This window comes from Littorina saxatilis, linkage group LG13 (genome assembly GCF_037325665.1).
Source record: "Littorina saxatilis isolate snail1 linkage group LG13, US_GU_Lsax_2.0, whole genome shotgun sequence".
NCBI lineage: Eukaryota > Metazoa > Mollusca > Gastropoda > Littorinimorpha > Littorinidae > Littorina > Littorina saxatilis.
In genome coordinates, this window is record NC_090257.1 from 6224269 (window position 1) to 6245897 (window position 21629).

At 42.8% G+C, this 21629-nt stretch overlaps 1 protein-coding gene and 1 long non-coding RNA gene across 3 annotated transcripts in view; both read right to left on the reverse strand.

Moving 5' to 3' along the window:
• Nucleotides 1–15527, reverse strand: part of LOC138945968 (uncharacterized) — a 98032-nt gene extending 82505 nt beyond the window's left edge. Inside the window, exon 1 of the long non-coding RNA XR_011449150.1 lies at nt 15493–15527. This is a non-coding gene — a long non-coding RNA (uncharacterized lncRNA). The remainder of the gene's footprint in view (nt 1–15492) is intronic.
• Nucleotides 1969–20884, reverse strand: LOC138945932 (uncharacterized). Of its 2 annotated transcripts, none has more exons than XM_070317457.1 (5): nt 20615–20884; nt 14256–14524; nt 13451–13741; nt 11375–11500; nt 1969–6918 (listed from the first exon to the last, which is right to left on the reverse strand). In XM_070317457.1, the coding sequence occupies exons 2-5, from the start codon at nt 14520–14522 to the stop codon at nt 5434–5436; spliced, it is 2169 nt and encodes a 722-aa protein (XP_070173558.1). In that variant the 5' UTR covers nt 14523–14524; nt 20615–20884; the 3' UTR covers nt 1969–5433. The 2 variants fall into 2 exon arrangements, with proteins under 2 accessions (XP_070173558.1, XP_070173557.1); XM_070317456.1 differs by having other exon boundaries at nt 20604–20884.
• Between the last annotated feature and the right edge of the window lie 745 nt (nt 20885–21629).

The window sequence follows — 21629 nt, forward strand, 5'->3', positions numbered from 1 at the left end:
GTGATTGAGGGAGAAAGCGAGTGAGTGATTGAGGGAGAAAGCGAGTGAGTGATTGAGGGAGAAAGCGAGTGAGTGATTGAGGGAGAAAGCGAGTGAGTGATTGAGGGAGAAAGCGAGTGAGTGATTGAGGGAGAAAGCGAGTGAGTGATTGAGGGAGAAAGCGAGTGAGTGATTGAGGGAGAAAGCGAGTGAGTGATTGAGGGAGAAAGCGAGTGAGTGATTGAGTGAGTGAGTGATTGAGGGAGAAAGCGAGTGAGTGATTGAGGGAGAAAGCGAGTGAGTGATTGAGGGAGAAAGCGAGTGAGTGATTGAGGGAGAAAGCGAGTGAGTGATTGAGGGAGAAAGCGAGTGAGTGATTGAGGGAGAAAGCGAGTGAGTGATTGAGGGAGAAAGCGAGTGAGTGATTGAGGGAGAAAGCGAGTGAGTGATTGAGGGAGAAAGCGAGTGAGTGAGTGAGTGAGTGATTGAGGGAGAAAGCGAGTGAGTGATTGAGGGAGAAAGTGAGTGAGTGAGTGAGGGAGAAAGTGAGTGAGTGATTGAAGGAGAAAGTGAGTGAGTGATTGAGGGAGAAAGCGAGTGAGTGAGTGAGTGAGTGAGTGAGTGAGTGAGTGAGTGAGTGAGAGAGTGAGTGAGTGATTGAGGGAGAAAGCGAGTGAGTGATTGAGGGAGAAAGTGAGTGAGTGAGTGAGGGAGAAAGTGAGTGAGTGATTGAGGGAGAAAGCAAGTGAGTGATTGAGGGAGAAAGCGAGTGAGTGATTGAGGGAGAAAGCGAGTGAGTGATTGAGGGAGCAGTCAGCAAGAGAGTGAGTGAGTAGGCCAGTGAGTCAGTCAGTGAGCAAGGGTGTACATGGGAGAGCAAGACAGTGGGTGAATGGTTGAAGGACTTTTTTGATTGGCTTGCTTGTTGGCGTAGCTTGATTATTGGCTGCTTGTTTGGTTGGTCTGTGGGTTTGCTAGCTTGTGGCTTCGTTGCTTATTAAGCAACTGCCTTCAGCAGACATCGCTGCCCTACACGCCACCAGGCGTGAAAGGCAGTAAGAGTAAGTAAGTTTAGCGGACAGAACTTTTTCAGTGTAATTTCAGATGTCTGTCTTCAAAAAAAAGTGGGTGTATCAAGTTTTTGTGTATTTTTATTTTATTCATATTTCTTTTAACAGTCCTGTTGTATTTATGCACCCATGTAGCAAATTTCAAATTTCGATTTTAGAATCCCAGGTGTACGCAAAAGGAAGAAGCAACTTCTGGCTGTAATCTATGCCTTGATTATTTCCTGTGAAGCTAAACGCAAACCAGTGGATACATTTCCTGTTGCCTTAGTGCTATGGCGTCATGCTTGGAGGGGACAGCAAAATCTCACATAGATGTATAACAGATTATTTTTCATTGAAAAGGAAAATCTGGCTGTACATAATATGCAATTGGAGATAAAGTAAATATATCACCTGGTTTGATGAAAAGGCAGGGCGACCAATTGACGAAATCGTGCTTTGTTCGGTGGTTCGATCAGTAATAGTGATGCAGTCTAAAGAATAAATATACCTGGCTTTAACTCCCCCCCCCCTTCCCATCAGAAGCTTGATTATTTCATCATTGTACAATCTGATTTTGTATCGCTTTTCCAGATTGTACCGCTATTTCCTGCTCGAATTTCCGTTTTAAATTTGCTCAGACAACGTACATTCTGCGAGATGAATTAAAACTCTATATATTTATACTCTAATATATTTGCGTCTGTTTCCTAGTTGTAACAAAGCTCTCTCATCATAAAGTATTTGACAAAATTGAAAATTCCGGAAAACGATTTGGATGGGACGGCGGGGGACAAAAGAAAAATAAATGTGTGTAGTTGTGAAATTTGCATATATGGAAATCTGTCGTTTCTCGTATGATAACCATAACAGTAACTGTTCATTGCCCATCGTGTTATTTCAAACTTGATCAAAATACTCAGACAAAGAAAATACACATAAGGATTGCAAGTTTTTATTGTTCACAGATAATAGTGAGCTTACAATGTTCACCTTCATTGTCATCTGGAGAAAAATAATAAGCAGAATAAAATGTGACGTCACATGGCTTGCTGAAAGAGGAAAGAATGATCAATTGAATTAAACACGGATACCCTCCCTAGCATCGCTACCTACACCCCCCACCCCCCACCACCATCACACTGCAACCAACAACACTTTCCCAATCAACGACAGCCAAAATGGTGTGGAAAAACTTTGGTTGATTTTGGCATGAAGTGAAGATAAGAAAACATATATGGTAAGGTAAGAAAACTCAAATGTCAACATGTTATCACAAATGAGGACATCTGTTTCTTGTGTCACATAACACCACTCAAAAACAAGCCCAACAATAAGGTTTCAAATGACAAGGCCAAACATTGTAACTATTAATGTGAGAGTCGCTTACTTTTTAAAAGAAAATAATTTTTTATTGTGTTTTTTTTATTGAAGTTTTCCATTGAAACAATATTGTTAGATTACAGCTTTGGGTACTTAAATTCGTGTGGGTTTCGCCTGCTAAACGAAACCGTCCCTCTATCTACTTTAATTAAATTGATTATGAAAACAAGAAATTCCTCCGAGGTAGGAAAAACACCCCCGTCCTTAGCATTCTCACTGCCACCAACTGAGCAGGCACTGCTAACAAGTGTGGTTATTTCCCTTTGACCATTAATATGTCCCTCTATAAGTCCTTGTAGAATCTTAATCCACCAATAACTCCCTAACCGTGTGTTTGACTGGTCCCAACTTTTGTAAGGACCGTCTCAGGAATGTATAGAACCTGTTCACCAAGTTTGGTGACGATCGGTCCGTTCATTCTTGAGATCTATATGCGAACACAAACAAACAAACAAACAAACACATCGAGCGAAACCTATACACTCCCCTATACCGGGGGTGTAATTACGAAGCATTTATGAGTGTTAATCATTGCAGGTGTGTCTGACAGTACAGCGTATGTCCCTAGGATTTCTTAAGGTTTACTTCCCCAGAAAACTTGGCTTCTTCACTAACATGTCGTTAGGCTTCATCTATCCTGTGGCAGAATGGCTTATTCATGTTAGCCCTTGTATGATGGTTTCTTACTTAAAAAGGCGTCGAACTGCACCACAAAATAGTCACGTGTTATTCCTTGAAACTGGACCCAACACACTCTTTTGATGGGTTCTTCCTTCACACCCCGTCTTCCGAATCACAGGATCGTCTCTCATTATCAACATTGTCCATCCCGCTTACAGCCTGGCACGAGTGAGTGTTACGTCCTTTGAATTGTATCTAACGCACCTCAGGAGGGTAACTTCCTTTAAACTGAGTTTAACACAACACCGGGGGTTTCCTTCCTCGAACCGGAGTCTAGAAAACCACACACGATCGATATTGTCCGTCCAACTATCCAGCGAGGCACATAAACGAGTTTTGTCCGTTGAACATACCAGAAAAGATACCCTCCCCCCCACTCACCCCCTTTCATTTGTGTCGAACACAAGCCTTCATTTTTATATTTAGTCAAGTTTTGACTAAATATTTTAACATCGAGGGGGAATCGAAACGAGGGTCGTGGTGTATGTGCGTATGTGTGTGCGTGCGTGCGTGCGTGTGTGTGTGTGTGTGTGTAGAGCGATTCAGACTAAACTACTGGACCGATCTTTATGAAATTTGACATGAGAGTTCCTGGGTATGGAATCCCCGAACGTTTTTTTCATTTTTTTGATAAATGTCTTTGATGACGTCATATCCGGCTTTTCGTGAAAGTTGAGGCGGCACTGTCACGCCCTCATTTTTCAACCAAATTGGTTGAAATTTTGGTCAAGTACTCTTCAACGAAGCCCGGGGTTCGGTATTGCATTTCAGCTTGGTGGCTTAAAAATTAATTAATGACTTTGGTCATTAAAAATCTGAAAATTGTAAAAAAAAATAAAAATTTATAAAACGATCCAAATTTACGTTTATCTTATTCTCCATCATTTGCTGATTCCAAAAACATATAAATATGTTATATTCGGATTAAAAACAAGCTCTGAAAATTAAATATATAAAAATTATTATCAATTTTTTTTTTTTCGAAATCAATTTAAAAACACTTTCATCTTCTTCCTTGTCGGTTCCTGATTCCAAAAATATATAGATATGATATGTTTGGATTAAAAACACGCTCAGAAAGTTAAAACAAAGAGAGGTACAGAAAAGCGTGCTATCCTTCTCAGCGCAACGAATACCCCGCTCTTCTTGTCAATTCCACGTGTTCTGTGAGTTCGACAGCTACTTGACTAAATATTGTATTTTCGCCTTACGCGACTTGTTATATTTAGTCAAGTTTTGACTAAATATTTTAACATCGAGGGGGGAATCGAGACGAGGGTCGTGGTGTATGTGTGTGCGTGTGTGCGTGTGTGCGTGTGTGCGTGCGTGTAGAGCGATTCAGACCAAACTACTGGACCGATCTTTATGAAATTTGACATGAGAGTTCCTGGGTATGATATCCCCGAACGTTTTCTTCATTTTTTTGATTAATGTCTTTGATGACGTCATATCCGGCTTTTCGTGAAAGTTGAGGCGGCACTGTCACGCTCTCATTTTTCAACCAAATTGGTTGAAATTTTGGTCAAGTAGTCTTCGACGAAGCCCGGACTTCGGTATTGCATTTCAGCTTGATGGCTTAAAAATTAATTAATGACTTTGGTCATTAAAAATCGGAAAATTGTAAAAAAAATTAAAAATTTATAAAACGATCCAAATTTACGTTTATCTTATTCTCCATCATTTGCTGATTCCAAAAACATATAAATATGTTATATTCGGATTAAAAACAAGCTCTGAAAATTAAATATATAAAAATTATTATCAAAATTAAATTGTCCAAATCAATTTAAAAACACTTTCATCTTATTCCTTGTCGGTTCCTGATTCCAAAAACATATAGATATGATATGTTTGGATTAAAAACACGCTCAGAAAGTTAAAACAAAGAGAGGTACAGAAAAGCGTGCTATCCTTCTTAGCGCAACTACTACCCCGCTCTTCTTGTCAATTTCACTGCCTTTGCCATGAGCGGTGGACTGACGATGCTACGATGTATACGGTCTTGCTGAAAAATGGCATTGCGTTCAGTTTCATTCTGTGAGTTCGACAGCTACTTGACTAAATATTGTATTTTCACCTTACGCGACTTGTTGTTTATATAAATTGAGCGTTTAACGCATCACCGAGGACCAGTACGTGTATCCTTGTCCACCCCCGTGTTACCACAGTACCACGGTGTGGCTTTGTTGTCCGTTTACCTATACTGCATGAACAACCAAGGGATTTATTCCTTTAACCTGTATCTCGACAAACTACCAGTTCTTCTTCGTTTAACATGTGCCGAGCGCAGCACAGAGGGTGGGAGGGAAGGTGGGAGGGAAGGGGGAGGAAGGGGGACAATCTAACGAACTATAGGAGGGTGCTGCCTTAGCGCAACATGCCAGTCCCTGTTCAAGGATCGCATGATCCTCGGTAACCACGCCAACCAGGGCGTGGCGCCGGTGGCGGGATCCGAACTCCGTTCCACTCTCAGCATGGCAATCAGCTCCTCGACCACGTTGGTCCCCGCGTATCTTTTCCTCTCACCCTCCCCCCTGTCCTCCGCTTCGCCGTTGGAGCAAGGAACTTCCCCCTCCACGATGCCCGAGAGGCACATGATCAGCTCCTCGACGTACCCGTGCCCCATGTTGCTGTACAGTGTTCCCGGCATGCCGTACAGCGCCAACACTCGCTGGTCCAACTTGGGCGCCACCACCGACGCCGAGGCTTCTCTGAGGGGGAAGAGCACGTGCAACTTTTGAGAAGGGTCCAACACGTGACAGATAAAGCGAAAGTCGTCGTCCGGGCAGTTAGTCATGTCGATGATGTCGACCTGGACCTCGCTGAAGAACGTGCAGCTTTCTGGTGAGTGAGAGGATCTCCGTGCCTTGGTTTTCTTTGGTGTCGACGGTGATGCTTCTGCGCCAGTGCTGTTGCTTCGGACAGCGCTGGAACTTGTAGCTGAGGAAGTACCTGGTTCTACAGCTTCCTTGTGAGATTTCAAATCGTTTGCTGCGGTGAAACTTACAGCGACTGGATACGGCAGTGTCCCAGGACTATTCCCCGAGCTATCATCCATGGTTCTTTTTCTGCTGAGCATTCTGATAATTTCGTTTTTAGCAAACCTGTCATTGCCAGTGTGCTGCATGGGGTCAGAATCACCGCTACACTTGACATCCATTTGCGCCGACTGTTGCCCCTTCGATGAAGTAGGTTTGGCATCTTCTGTTAAGTTTTGTTTACCAGAACACGTCTCCGTCAGTCGCTTGCTGCGAGACTCTTCCCCGTGGTCGCCATCTTGGTCGTGTTTAGAAACCTCAGCCCCTGCTGTCACCCCAGGTTCATCCATGTCACTGTCCTCTTGCACTGTGACAATATACACGTGCTCTCCGTCCACTATCGTTCTAGTTTTCCTGTTGTCGATGTTCTTTGTGGTCTTTTCGGTCACGCTCTCATCTCTCGAATCTGACGACAGATGCGCCTCTTCTCCATTCCTCCCGCCCTGCATGACGTCATTGTGCTCACCTCCTCCGAAGCCAGAGGAGGACTGGGAGGTACTGGCGTTCAGCTGGGGAGTGTAGGCGTGAGAAGCTTCACCAATGTACACGACATCCGAAGAGTCTTCTCCATCGAATGATTCCTGTGCTTCCATGTCAAAGGAACCGTGTGCTTCATCGCCCTGGAAGTGAGGGTTGGCGGTTGAGGGGTACTGGGCGCGGCGGGTGTGTTCAGGTTGGATGTAGAAGTTGGTGGACGGGAACCGCGGCCTGAAGGTCTTGCACAGTGGGCATGTGCTGCAGAACTGTTGAACGTAGCCACGGGTCGCGCCGAAATAGCGGGCCTGCATCTGCACAGGGACAAACGAGAAGAGGGTTGGGATTGTGAATCAGTACCAGATGAGGTTGAGCACTAAAGAAGGACGCGAATGCCATAACAGGCTTGCAGACTGAAAGACAGAGGGGCAGACAGACGGATTGACAGACAGACAGACAAACACACACAAACAGATATACACACAGACACACACATACACAGACAGACAGACAGACAGACACAGAAAGACAGACAAAGAAACAAACAGACACACACACACACACACAGACAGATACACAAAGACACAGACAGACAGACAAACAGAAAAACACAGACAGGCACATACACACACTCCCCCCCCCACACGCACACAAACACACACACACACACACACACACACACACACACACACACACACACACACACACACAAATTACACGCGTGTTAGTAACATGCCGAGTATAATATCTGGACTGAATGCTCTCCTCTCGATGTTGTGAGTCAATTTTGTAAGTCAATTTTGAGAGTCAATTTTGAGTCCATTTTGTGAGTCAAAGTTCAGTGAAGACTCTTAGCGGACGGAATCGTAACACCCTTGTCTCCAAATGCATGCAACAAGGCCGAATACACGTTAAAGAACTCTAGCTTTCAGCAAAAATCAGGTAACCGTGAGATTACACAAGCTCAGCAATGCAGAAGAAGAAGAAGTGTGTTCAATTTTCCAAGCGTAAAAAGATTGTCAGTTGCTTGCTTGCTTGCTTGGTTGGTTGGTTGGTTGGTTGGTTGGTTGGTTGGTTGGTAATGATGTTTGTTATCGTCTCTACGACCTATGTGGTTATCCGGGACCAATTTACTCAAAAGGAAGACGCAACGTATGGCTGTATTCTATTTCTTTCTTTCTTTATTTGGTGTTTAACGTCGTTTTCAACCGTTCAAGGTTATATCGCGACGGAGGGAAGGGGGGTGATGGGATAGAACCACTTGTCAATTGTTTCTTGTTCACAAAAGCACTAATCAAACATTTGCTCCAGGGGCTTGCAACGTAGTACAATATATGACCTTACTGGGAGAATGCAAGTTTCCAGTACAAAGGACTTAACATTTCTTACATACTGCTTGAATAAAATCTTTACAAAAATTGACTATATTCTATACAAGAAACACTTAACAAGGGTAAAAGGAGAAACAGAATCCGTTAGTCGCCTCTTACGACATGCTGGGGAGCATCGGGTAAATTCTTTCTCGTACCAACCAATATGGGACTCCCCCTAACCCGCGGGGGGCGCTGTATTCTATGCTTTGATTATTGCGTGTTGAAGCTAAAAGCAAACCAGTGGATACATTTCCTTTTGCCTCAGTGCCATGGCGTCATGCTTGGAAGGGATACAGAAATCTCACATAGATCTGATAGATTAGTTTTGATTTGAAAGGAAAACCTGGCTTTACAGAGTATGTAAACTACTGAAGATGGATAAAAAGAGCTTCTCGCAACGCTGGCGTGGCGATGGGCAGTTTGTGTGATTGCATGCGCCTTTCTTTGATTGGCTCGTAGCGGACCGTTGGAACTGACCTGTGCGGCGGACAGTGCCCCGCACACAGCTTAGCTTAGTGTCACTACGCAAGATGCCAGCGCTGGGCCTACCATCACTGGCACCATTAAAAATCAAACAGAAGATTTCGGGCGGGCCCAACACCGGTTCAAAGTGAGCCATTGCAAAAGTGGCTCGAAGGCTACAGGCCGGATCTCGCCAACAGATTAGTTTCAGGTTTTTAGGGATGGTTTCGACATTGGCTACAAGGGTTCTTTAGCCTAGGTCAAACCCAAAAAAATTTGAAGTCAGCTTTAGACGATCCCACAGTGATGGACGAATGGAGATAAGACTCCCGCTAGACAAGTTAGCCAAATGCTATTCAGGCTTGCCTGCGAAAACAAAAAAGTACAGTTAAGAGATCTGCAGTCCATCGTTGGTACACTGAACTTTACGTTACTGGATATGCAATACACAAGCTTTTCTCTGCCGCTGCGTTGTTTTCTTCTGTTGCAGGTCTCGAGGGTTCACAGACCTGGTACTTCACGGACGCAAAAGATCGCCCCGAGACACGGGAGATAACGAAAGTCCAGAACTGTGTATTTTTGCATTGTGTACAGTTAAAAGCAAGCTCAGGTAATTTGCAGTTCAGTCCATCTCATTCCCTACCTTCTGTGGGGTCAACACTTCTTTTTTAAGGCAAAAGGGAAGTGTTTATGGCCCCTTTGTTGACCCAACAGAAGGGCAGGGGAGACAATCGGCCAGCAGTGCCCTGCATGCTGTGCTATAATTTGATGCTAAACTTTTTCATGTTTTTTGTAAATATGTTTTGGAAAATTGATTTTGAAATTGCTATGATTTTTCACAAAAGTTAAATCATAAAAAGCTTTCATTTAATTCAATAACATTTCACTTTACGTGGACTTAACTGCAAACAGCTGGTGTGGACATTTGATTTGTTGGAGTGACTGATAAGAATGGAACGAGCGGATGAGTGCGCGTTCAGTACAGCTCTGATGGACAGTAACCAGCTGTAATTCAGTTTGTTAGCACATGCACTTACACAAAAGAGCTTCTCGCAACGCTGGCGTGGCGATGGGCAGTTTGTGTGATTGCATGCGCCCTTCTTTGATTGGCTCGTAGCGGACCGTTGGAACTGACCTGTGCGGCGGACAGTGCCCCGCACACAGCTTAGCTTAGTGTCACTACGCAAGATGCCAGCGAGCTGAAAGGTCAAGTTTTTGTATTTGGTGAAAATGTTTCCACCACCCACCCCTCCTCCATTTTATCAATCATGGAGGCATGCATTTTGTAACTTTGTGGAGCTGGAGCTTTGTTTCATGTCGCTGGTTGATGTCCATTGTAATAGTCAAGAGAGATAATTCGTATGTTCCGATCAGTTTCCTGCTGTACATTTCGCTGTTGTTGTTTTTCTTGCATGCCATGCCAGGGTGAGCTGACACCACCGTTTGAGCTTCGGTGCAGTACCGTCATTGACAGGTCCGGAACCGAAGCTTTAGCTTTAGTTCACAGATCGCATCGGTCCACAGCCTACTTCCCTTCGCCCTGAGTGGTTTGGGTTGAGTAGCCCGCGACTGTGGCAGCTGGCATTATTTTTTCGGTTTACTTACTAACCTGGTTGATCCTTAGGGTCAGGTCGAGGGAAGTAATCCCCGGGCTCATTCTACTATTTTTATCAGTTTCTGTAGGTCTGCCTCAATCGTTTTTGCGACCCGCAAAGGGCCCCCTTTGTTTCACCCAACAGTAGAGCAGGGGAGACATTAAGTCAGCTGCTCTGCTGGGCTACTGACGCTAAACTTTTTCTTCTTATTCCTTGGTAAATATATTTTGGCAAGTTGATGTTTAATTTGCTACATTTAATCCCTTCGCTTGACCCAACAGAAGGGCAAGGGAGACAATCGGTCAGCAGTGCTCTGCTGTGCTATTTGATGCTAACTTTTTCATGTTTTTGTACAGTTGTATTTATGGCCCCTTTGTTGACCCAACAGAAGGGCAGGGGAGACAATCGGCCAGCAGTGCCCTGCATGCTGTGCTATAATTTGATGCTAAACTTTTTCATGTTTTTTGTAAATATGTTTTGGAAAATTGATTTTGAAATTGCTATGATTTTTCACAAAAGTTAAATCATAAAAAGCTTTCATTTAATTCAATAACATTTCACTTTACGTGGACTTAACTGCAAACAGCTGGTGTGGACATTTGATTTGTTGGAGTGACTGATAAGAATGGAACGAGCGGATGAGTGCGCGTTCAGTACAGCTCTGATGGACAGTAACCAGCTGTAATTCAGTTTGTTAGCACATGCACTTACACAAAGTAAATATATCACCTGGTTTGATGCAAAGGCGGACGACCAATTGACGAAATCGCGCTTTGTTCGGAGGTTCGATCAGCAGTAATGAAGCTGTCTAAAGGATGAATATACCTGGCCTTGAACACTCTCACCCCCCCCCCCCCCCCCCCCCGAGTTTCGAGTCCTTTCTCAGATTACATGGCAGTAGCCATGCCTTAAAGGCATACTAACGCACTCCCGTGTTTACAAAGTGTAGTTTGCCCACAATCGTTGTCAAACGCACCATAAGACCATATAATGACGATACGTCACCATGCGCTGACCATAATACATGCATTACAGCTTGTTCTAGCCTCTGAAAAAGTGAGGATGTCAACAAAGCCGCGGTGTTCTCTCCCTTGCATCAACGTTACATGTGTTGCCAAATCTATAAATAGGACGATCCAGATCAAAATGAAAATTCAAATATCTCAACATTTAAGGGGTCCTAGACCACAATATTTTGCAGGGAACTTAATTTAGTCTGTCTCCAGCTGTTGGTAAAGCAATTAGCGTGTATAGTCATCGAGTACATATGGCTTTAAACTAGCTTCGTTTAGGTCTATCGCAGTAAAAAAAAACATATAAAAAAAAATTCAGTAACTTACATAAGCCAGGACACGCTTGTAGCCGGCATGCTGAAAAACAGTCGTGTGCACGTGCTTGGTGACGTCATACAGCGACCGTGAATGCAGTACTGGCAGAAGTTCAGAGCCTACCTGTTCGCCGCTTTTCTGCAACACACACACACACACACACACGCACGCACGCACGTACACACACACACACACACCGTGGCACACACACACACACACACGCACGCACGCACGCACGTACACACACACACACACACACACCATTTCCATCATCATCGTTACTACAATCGCAACTGCCTGAAAAGCTGAATATAGACAATAATTATAGACAATAACTCGGTTTTGTATGGGTTATGATAGAGGGAATGCTCGTGCCTTCATTGATCATGCCAACTTCCCACGTAGTGGGCGGGAATGTAGCTCAGTCGGTAGCGCGCTGGATTTGTATCCAGTTGGCCGCTGTCAGCGTGGGTTCGTCCCCACGTTCGGCGAGAGATTTATATCTCAGAGTCAACTTTGTGTGCAGACTCTCCTCGGTGTCCGAACACCCCCGTGTGTACACGCAAGCACAAGGCCAAGTGCGCACGAAAAAGATCCTGCAATCCATGTCAGAGTTCGGTGGGTTATAGAAACACGAAAATACCCAGCATGCTCCCCCGAAAGCGGCGTATGGCTGCCTAAATGGCGGAGTAAAAACGGTCATACACGTAAAAGCCGTGGGAGTTTCAGCCCATGAACGAACAAACAAACAAACTTCCCACGTGAAATTATGGGCCAGTCACTACTCGAGGGGTGTGTCTCCGGACGTGGGCACTGAGCACGTTTAGATACGCACCCGTTGCTTGTGATTGGTCTATAATGTCACGTGGGAAAGTTTGCCTCAATCAAGGCAAGAGTATTCACTCTTTCATAACCCATGGAAAACCGACAGAGTAGTTTCCGGAATTCGTGGATTCCGAACCATCTTCTTCCGCACAGTTTTCGTTACCATTACCACTCTAATTGTCAATTGAATTGAATTGAATTGAATTGAACTTTATTTTACAGGGATTAAGATTTAATGCAATGCCTTTTGTTATAATCTGACCTTGGGACGCACAGACACACAGTGATGAAACTAAAAAAATAACAAAATAACAAAAGTTAACAAGTCGCGTAAGGCGAAATTACTACATTTAGCCAAGCTGTGGAACTCACAGAATGAAACTGAACGCACTGCATTTTTTTCACAATGACCGTAGTCCGCCGCTAGTGCAAAACGCAGTGAAAGTGACGAGCCTGTTCAGCGCGGTAGAGGTTGCGCTGTGCTGCATAGCACGCTTTACTCTACCTCTCTTCGTGTTAACTTTCTGAGCGTGTTTTTAATCCAAACATATCATATCTATATATTTTTGGAATCAGGAACCGACAAGGAATAAGATGAAATTGTTTTTAAAACGATTTCGGAAATTTAATTTTATTCATAATTTTTATAATTATTTTTAATTTTCAGAGCTTGTTTTTAATCCGAATATAACATATTTATATGTTTTTTGGAATCAGAACATGATGAAGAATAAAATAAAAGTAATTTTGGATCGTTTTATAAAAAAATAATTTTAATTACAATTTTCAGATTTGTAATGACCAAAGTCATGAATTAATTTTTAAGCCTCCACGCTGAAATGCAATACCAAAGTCCGGCCTTCGTCGAAGATTGCTTGGCCAAAATTTCAATCAATTTGATTGAAAAATGAGGGTGTGACAGTGCCGCCTGATTCCAAAAACATATAGATATGATATGTTTGGATTCAAAACACGCTCAGAAAGTTAAAACGAAGAGAGGTACAGTAAAGCGTGCAATGAAGCACAGCGCAATCGCTACCGCGCCAAACAGGCTCGTCACTTTCACTGCCTTTTGCACTAGCGGCGGACTACGTTCAGTTTCATTCTGTGAGTTCCACAGCTTGACTAAATGTAGTAATTTCGCCTTACGCGACTTGTTTTTTTTTAAACTGACAGGAATTCGGGATGGGTGGCTCAGCGGTTGCGACTAAGAGGTAACTGAAAAAGGGTCTGAAGCAAAAAAATAAAACCACAAACTCATACCGCTTTTCTACTGGGGTAAGCTGGTCTGACTAGCACATCTCGTTGATCGGGATCAAAATCCATCAGCTGAAAACCACGTGTCCTGATCCACGACCGCAAGGAACCGCTGGTGTCTTGTGGGTCTTTCAGGAATTCAACAATGGCGGCAAACTTCTCCGGGGTTATGACACAACTTTTCCTCGACTTGGCCATGAAGTCTCCAAGGCTGTCCATTGAGCTTCGAAACTCTGCTTCTTGCAAATCGTAGTTCTGCTGTTCTGAGTCGTCGTGGGAAGCTTCTGTCGTCTGCATCTGTGGGAGTGGGACAAAGTTTAAAGGCACCCTCCTCCTCGTGAAAACAGGTCGGCTTACCATCTCAGATTTTATCAGGATTTTCACCCCTTTCTACGTACAGCGTAACCCCCCCCCCCCCCCCCCAACAAATGCTAAAAAGTTCTAGAAGATACATCTGTGGACCGATTTACTTCATATTTGGAGTACAGTTAACTTCCGCTCATTCAAATTTGTAGGTCAAATGGTCTGACTTTTATGCTTTTTCGCAAACAAATCCAAATTCGCGGGTCGACTCAGCAGTAACGGGGGTTTGACATTGAGTGCTCGCCAAACTAACTCGATTTAAAGCTCTCCACTGAGAATGTTACCTTTGGGGTCATACGAAGGACCTAGTATACCATAACTGACCAACCTTAGACAATCAGTGACTTGAGTACAGAAATTACAGGCAGGCAGACACACACACACATGTACACACACACACACACACACAGCCCCCCCCCCCCCCCCCCCCCCGAACGGGCACACTTACTTCCTCCATCTCGGTCGCTTCATAAGCAGAATACTCAACAAAATCCGCCTCCTCTTCTTTTATCCTCCAGCCGTGTTCTCCGTGAGAGCTGTCGTCAACCGCTGGGTCATTCTCTCTGCCGGGTAGCTCATCCACTGAATGTGGCGCACGATCTGCATCATTTCGTTCATCGTCATCAACGTCATGGTCGATGTAAATTGCGGTCGCCTGCTTCGCCGTAGATGCACGGCCATTTTTCTTTCTGGTCTTGGACGACGGGTTTGACATGTCTGTAAAAAAAAAAAAAATTAGGAGAAAAAAAAAAAGACTTTTCAGAGTAAAAAGCTATTTACATGGTCGGCTTTCAACCGATGTCAAACCAACTTTCGAATTACTCTCTGTTAGAACAAAATCGGTTGAAAATCAGACGGTTTAAAAGTGTTGGTGTTGTTGTTGTTGTTCTTTTCATCACAAAAATATCTTAGAATTACCTCTTTGTCAATGGCCCCACAGCACACAAAAATGCCGAAAATCAGCAAGCAGTTCAACTGCCAGACATGACATGTGTCGACATGTCATGTATGCCATAATACCAAATAGGCCAAAATCTACATCGGCGAAATTGGACGCCTGCAGGTCAAAGAAAATTCGTCTGACGCCGGCCAAATATATATATATGAAGTCTTATATCGCGCGCGTATCTCCAGACTCGGATTTAAGGCGCAGGGATCTATTTATGCCGTGTGAGATGGAAGTTTTTTTACACAATACATCACGCATTCACATCGACCAGCAGATCGCAGCCATTTCGGCGCATATCCTACTTTTCACGGCCTATTATTCCAAGTCACACGAGTATTTTGGTGGACATTTTTTATCTATGCCTATACAATTTTGCCAGGAAAGACCCTTTTGTCAATCGTGGGATCTTTAACGTGCAGGGCTGGAATTAGTGTATGAGAGGGAGGGGCGTCCAAAATGAGTCAAGGGAACAAGTTCTAACCCCTCAGCGGCTGTCGAAATTTAGCATTTTAAAAAGGGTATGTTGGGTCTTTCGTTGACTGAGAAAACACCTTTTTCTTTTTTTTTTTCTTTATTTGGTGATTAACGTCGTTTTCAACCACGAAGGGTTATATCGCGACGGGGAAAGGGGGAAGATGGGATAGAGCCACTTGTCAATTGTTTCTTGTTCTGTGACAAAAGCACTAATCAAAAATTTGCTCCAGGGGCTTGCAACGTAGTACAATATATATATTACCTTACTGGGACTGAGAATGCAAGTTTCCAATACAACTGAAGGACTTAACATTTCTTACATACTGCTTGACTAAAATCTTTACAAAAATTGACTATAATTATTCTATACAAGAAACACTTAACAAGGGTAAAAGGAGAAACAAAATCCGTTAGTCGCCTCTTACGACATGCTGGGGAGCATCGGGTAAATTCTTCCCCCTAACCCGCGGGGGTAACATCGGGTACCTTTGCCGGGTAAGGGTGGGAACCAGGACCCCCACCCCCCGATTCTGCGCCGCTGAAATACTGGACCATCGAAACAAGACTGTACATGTACAGCAAACTACTACGACCAAGCTGACTCAATGGTGATATGAATGCAAGAGAAGTTTAGTTTGAAAGTCGGAAAGATCATGACACATAGTTTTGTACCCACAATGATTGTACACTGGTCAGTTCTTATCGTGAAATGCTTCTCTCGACTCGCAGACCTCAGGAACATGCAACTTGAAACAGGAATTCTGAATTGATGATGAATTTATGAGAGGGGCCAGGTCCACAATTATATCAAATAATGTTATACTATTATTCTACGCAGTGGCTGCGCTTGTGCAATTTAGTGCACCATAAAAGTCTCCAGTCAGGTTTCAGTTTTATCGATGCCATGGTTTATTGAGTGTCAGCAGCAGGTCTGCACAGATAGACTCATTGAAGTTATGGGTTTTTTTAAACATCAGTGTCCGAATCACGGACCGACCCTATTTTTTCTGCCCGACCCTCGAACTTTTTGAATGACCTTTCAACAGCAAAAAACAACATTATACAAGAAAAGCCACAAGCTAAGCGCATGGGGAAAAACAACAACCCAAAGACATAATACCGATTTACCGACCCAATGTTGGGGGGCCTTGTCAGTCATCGAAAACAGACATTTGATTTGATTTCTTGGGCCTTATATTTAAATTCTAGCCTGACCTGGCCAGGGTTGGGGGGGGGGGGGGGGGTCGTTGGCCATAACTAGGCATATCGTGAACGCGCAGAAACGGTGCCAGTTTCGCATCTTTAGTGTTGCAGTGGAATAGTAACAGCTATTGTGTTTTCAGCGTAGCAATAGGGTCCGATATTTAGACGAGACAAGTATAATGCCGACGAGTCGAAGACGAGTCACATTATACTTGTTCGAGTCTAAATATCGGACCCTCTTGCTACGCTGAAAATAGGCAATAGCGATTATATAGCTGTTCTGACCTTTATTTGTTGTTCCAACCTTACAAAATGACAGTTTTTGCGTCGATGCGTTGATCTCAGGTTTTGGTAGCAGACGCCGTTTCTTATGCGCATTAGTTTTGCGCAGGCGCCACACTGACTTTGGAAAAAAAACTCGATTTGACAACACAGCTGTTAAACAGCTTTTTATTAGTTCATTCGTATACAACAAAAAGAAGTTTGAGTTTTTTTAATTTTGAACAAGACTACTTATGAAGAAGACCAAAACACAACATCAACAGAAAACTAGAAACAACTGAAGAACTAGGATGCAACAAGGGGAGGAAAAGAGAACAGCTAATCCGTACAAAGCGAGCAGACGGCAGCGACGTTTCCAGTTTGGGTGAATGGCATTTATACTTGTCTCGTCATGAAACGAATTTTTCAACCTCAGTTATAAACGACAACATGAATGTTAGTGCCATGGGTTGTACATCAATACTTCAGAGGGGAAGTGGGGTATTTAGTGTGGAGTTACGAGATAAGAAAAGCCGAATGCGAAAATTTGTGTCAGTCGGCAACTGTGAACTAAGCTCACAGGCACACAAACACGGCTGTTCCGTTGTACTCCCCTGTTTGTAGGGGAAGGGCCCCTAATATGGACCACTTTTTGTTTATTGCTGATAACTAGCTTGTTTTCGTGCAAAAAAGTTTCATTTTGTGCTTGGTAGTCCTTCTTTCTTATGTTAACCGTTAGGCCTAATAAGAGTAAAATAGCTTTGATACACATTCAGCAAAAATTAAATACAGAAAAAATCACAAAGGGTCCATATTAGGAGCCTGGGCGCCTAATATGGACCAGTGAAGCGGCCTTCACGAATCACTGTAAAAAGCCCCCTAAATTTCAAAATAACATGATACAACTTAGTGTTCGGCAGATTAAAATATTAGGAGTAAACTTTAACAGCGAGAAAAGCGCATCCGAAATTGAACTAAACTGGTCAAGTAAAATTGATAAAATTAAGCAAAGCATCTTTACTTGGGAAAAAAGGAACCTGGGCATTCCTGGAAAAATTTGCATTATCAAAACTTTTCTGCTCTCGCAGTTAGTTTATTTAATGCAATCTATTTGTATCCCTGACAAAGTGCTGCAGGAAATAAACACAATATTATATCGTTTTTTGTGGAGGAAAAAAGACTGTAATAAAAAAGCATTTGAAAAAGTAAAAAGAGTTGTTTTAAATAGCAGTACCGAAAAGGGTGGTATTGATATGATAGACGTCAAAACGATGCAAAACTCCTTCTTATGTCAATGGTTAAGCAAACTCTCATCTGGCAACCTTTCATGCAAATGGACATGGATCCCAAACAAATATTTTGAAGGGTTCGGCTGTGGCTTTGCCTGCTTTACTACAGCTATTCGACCGTCTAAGTTTAAGGGAATTGGAAGAATAAAATCGATATTTTGGACAGCTGCTGCTCGAACATGGTTAGAACATAATACAATTTCTCAGAACGATTGCGTGCAAGACAACTGCTTATGGAACAATCCAAGTATAAGTTATCAAAATAACGTTCTGTATTATGAGAACTGGGCCCGGTCAGGCATTACGTATGTAGGAGACATGTTAGGTAATCACGGTATCAAGTCCTATCCCGCTATCCAAGCAAGTGTTTACGCTTCACCTGGCCTCTACTTGGAATATATTGTAGTTCGATCAGCAGTATCTGAATATATTAAGAAAAGTAATTATGATCCTAACCAACCTGTATTGAATAGACAAAACAATCTTCTTTTCAATAAAACGAGTATTAAAAGTGCCAGGCAATTCCGTGAATATATTGTTGAAGAAAAGTACACTACCCCGAGATCTATCAACTTCTGGCGTGATATGTTTGGCATTAATGTCGACCAGTCACATTGGAACCTGGCCAAAAATGTAACCCAAGAATCCAGATTAAGAGAGCTGCACTGGAAAATATTACACACGATTTATCCAACAAATGTTCTTCTGTATAAAATTGGAATACGAGATAGTGAGAGATGCCCCTTCTGTCCAACCGAAATAGATTACGTTGAACATTTTTTTGTTAATTGTAAGAAAATAAAAGTGCTATGGAGATACGTTGAACAAATTATTTATGAGAAATATAAAATAAGAATAGTCTTTGGAGTAGAACATATTTTGTGTGGTTATATTAATGGTGCTGACTCAATAAAATGCAAATATATAAATCACTTGATTTTGATAGGAAAGATGTGCATAAGCAAATATAGATACGGAACTCCCACTGATATTATAATAATGTTTGACAAAGAGAAACAAATACGAAACGTAGAATAGTGTATCATATGTACTTCTTTTCTGGCTTCCCTCACCGCCTCCTCTTTCTTTCGTTTCGCTAAAAGGAGAACGGCACCGGGGTAAAGGCGGAACTTACATTGTTACACTAAACACCACTTGTATGAAAAGAGAACTGTTACTAAGAAAACTTTAGCACGCTTACAATTTGCTTTTCCTCTTACTTATTGTGATTGTTACTATGTTAACTCCATTATGACACCTCCACAAACACCTAAGTCAACCCAAACACAGACATATGTAAGACAATAACCAACATTAAAGATGCAAGATTTTGTCCATTGTAGAAAACCACACACAATTGATAAATTTATAAAACGCCAATGAAGAAGGACGTTCAGCTGTAGAGAGAAAGAAAGAAGGAAAGAAAAAGAAAAAAACGAAAAAAAAAACGGAAAAAAAACACCGTAGAGTTTCATTCTTTTCATTTATTTTTCAGCTTGAAGCGGACTGCATGCAACTGAGGCACACAAAAAAAAAAAAAAAAAAAAAAAAAATGATACAACTTAGTGTACAAGTCAGCCTAATTAAAATATGCTTTAGATTTATCTGTTTCGGGTTGATGAGAGCATTATTTGAAGCACACCAGGAAACTAAAGAAGCTTATCAAAAACAGAGTGAAAATAAGTGAAATTATCAACTTTCACGAAAAGAAGACTTTTCGTTGCATTTTTTTTAAATCTCGAGGGCTAGTTATAGGTTATTACCAGCAAGCTTCTTAATGAATTAATGAAAATAGCCTTTAGCTTTTATTTTCTTCGATTTGTTGAAGGTGGTCCATATTAGGGGACTCGCACATACTTTGAGATTTTGCTATTATTTTTTGTTTGCAGTAGAAACTCGGGGTCAACACTGCTAAAATGTAACAAATACGGTTTTAGCTGTCATATATAGCCATTTCTGTTTGATAAAAGCTTTGGCTGTAGACAGAAACGAGTCCGTTTTAGGCGGCAAATTTAGAGTGAACGCTGCCAAAAGTGAAAAAAGAGAAAAAGCCTAACGGTTTTGAGATTTGTGTTTCTGCAACTGTTTTGACATGTGCAAGTTATCCAAAGAGGGTGAATACAGCGAATAAAACTTTTTTGAGCGCTCTAGCGCCGTTAGTTGGTGGTGGTCCATATTAGGAGCCGGTCCATATTAGGAGCCCTTCCCCTACTACATCGTTCGTCTTTGGGCATTTTGTGGTGTTTAGGGACAGAAAATAATAGGTATAGTCCTGTTTCATCGGGAAGTTAGCAGAAAAGGGTATGCTATCGACATTTGTAAAGCTGAAAAACATTCCCGAGAAGAATTTCAAGTTGTCAGTGTATGCTGTTGTCGATCAGTGAAACATCGTGTGGTACAGGTGGGTAAACCGGAACCGCCCATGCGTCTTTGTTATTGACAATATGCTTTTGGATATTGAGAAAAATGGCCGACTTCCGTAGCATTATGCTTTGATGATCGGAAGAGACCATCCAATCACAACCCCCGAACCCCCCCACGTGTTCATCAGAATAGCTATATAATTATTTGGTTTATAGTGCGGTATGAAATGAATAATTTTAAATCCTGGCGCCTGTACCTGCTACAAACCTCGTGACGAACGGAGATCTACCTTCACCTTGCTGCAAGCTGCGCTGCCGCACTGCACTCACTGAGCGACTGCACTCTGTCGAATCAGACCAGTCAGGCAGCAGGTCTAGAGTTCTAGGCCACAAACCTCAACCAACACTGCGCACACAAACTTGGAAACCACATAGCATGGAAATCAAATAATTATAATCAACAAAATGTAGCCACAAGCTATGTCCGACGAGAATAGAATCGTGCAAGCAAGCATACGGCTTGGTGATTTTCTTCGGCGCAAACTGCGTGTCACTGCGCTGCGCGTACTTGGCTTTGATTGGCTGAAGAGAACACACCACGCGCTGCCGTAAACCCTTGCGCTATTGGCAAGTGAGCTATGCGCGAGACGGTTTTAGCGCAGACGCTGTCACTGATCAGTGTTCAGTGTTGTTGTTGTTGTTGTTGTTGAACATGGTACTTTTAATAGGCGCACATATGAGATCATCTTGCACAGACTAATCCTAGGCCACTTGATGAAAAATCTATACGTACTTGAATGGCTCAAATGTTATTACCGTACTAAAAAAGACCATTGACTTGAAACACCCACAGTGACACGCACATGCACATGCCCATGCACTGACACACACACACACACACACACACACACACACACACACACACACACTGCACAGCACACACACATATACTGATATATATATATATATATACAGGGCCGGAAGCCCACCCCTGGAAAAAGCATGCATGTACCTTGCTTTGAGTGCTTTTTTTTTATTTTTTATTTTTAATACATTTTGTGTGTGTGTCTAACAAATTTTATTCAATGTGAAATCCGATGAGAAAAAGGTACCACCCCCCCCCCCCCCCCCCCCCCACAATGCTGCTCTTAACCCTCAAAACAAGGCCCAGAATGCACCAGATTGCACAGATTTGGGCCGTTTTTCAAAAAATTTCCGGGGGAGCATGCCCCCGGACCCCCCTAGTTCGCGCGCCTGCAAAGCAGGCGCGCGCTTGTGGCTTC

Excerpts from the sequence above, each read along its gene's own strand:
- LOC138945932 (XM_070317457.1), bottom strand. The coding sequence starts at position 14,522 with ATGTCAAACCCGTCGTCCAAGACCAGAAAGAAAAATGGCCGTGCATCT. Across the intron at positions 13,742-14,255 it reads AAGCGACCGAGATGGAGGAA|ATGCAGACGACAGAAGCTTC; the intron begins GTAAGTGTGCCC and ends CCACTCCCACAG. Across the intron at positions 11,501-13,450 it reads CTTACCCCAGTAGAAAAGCG|AAAAGCGGCGAACAGGTAGG; the intron begins GTATGAGTTTGT and ends TGTGTGTTGCAG.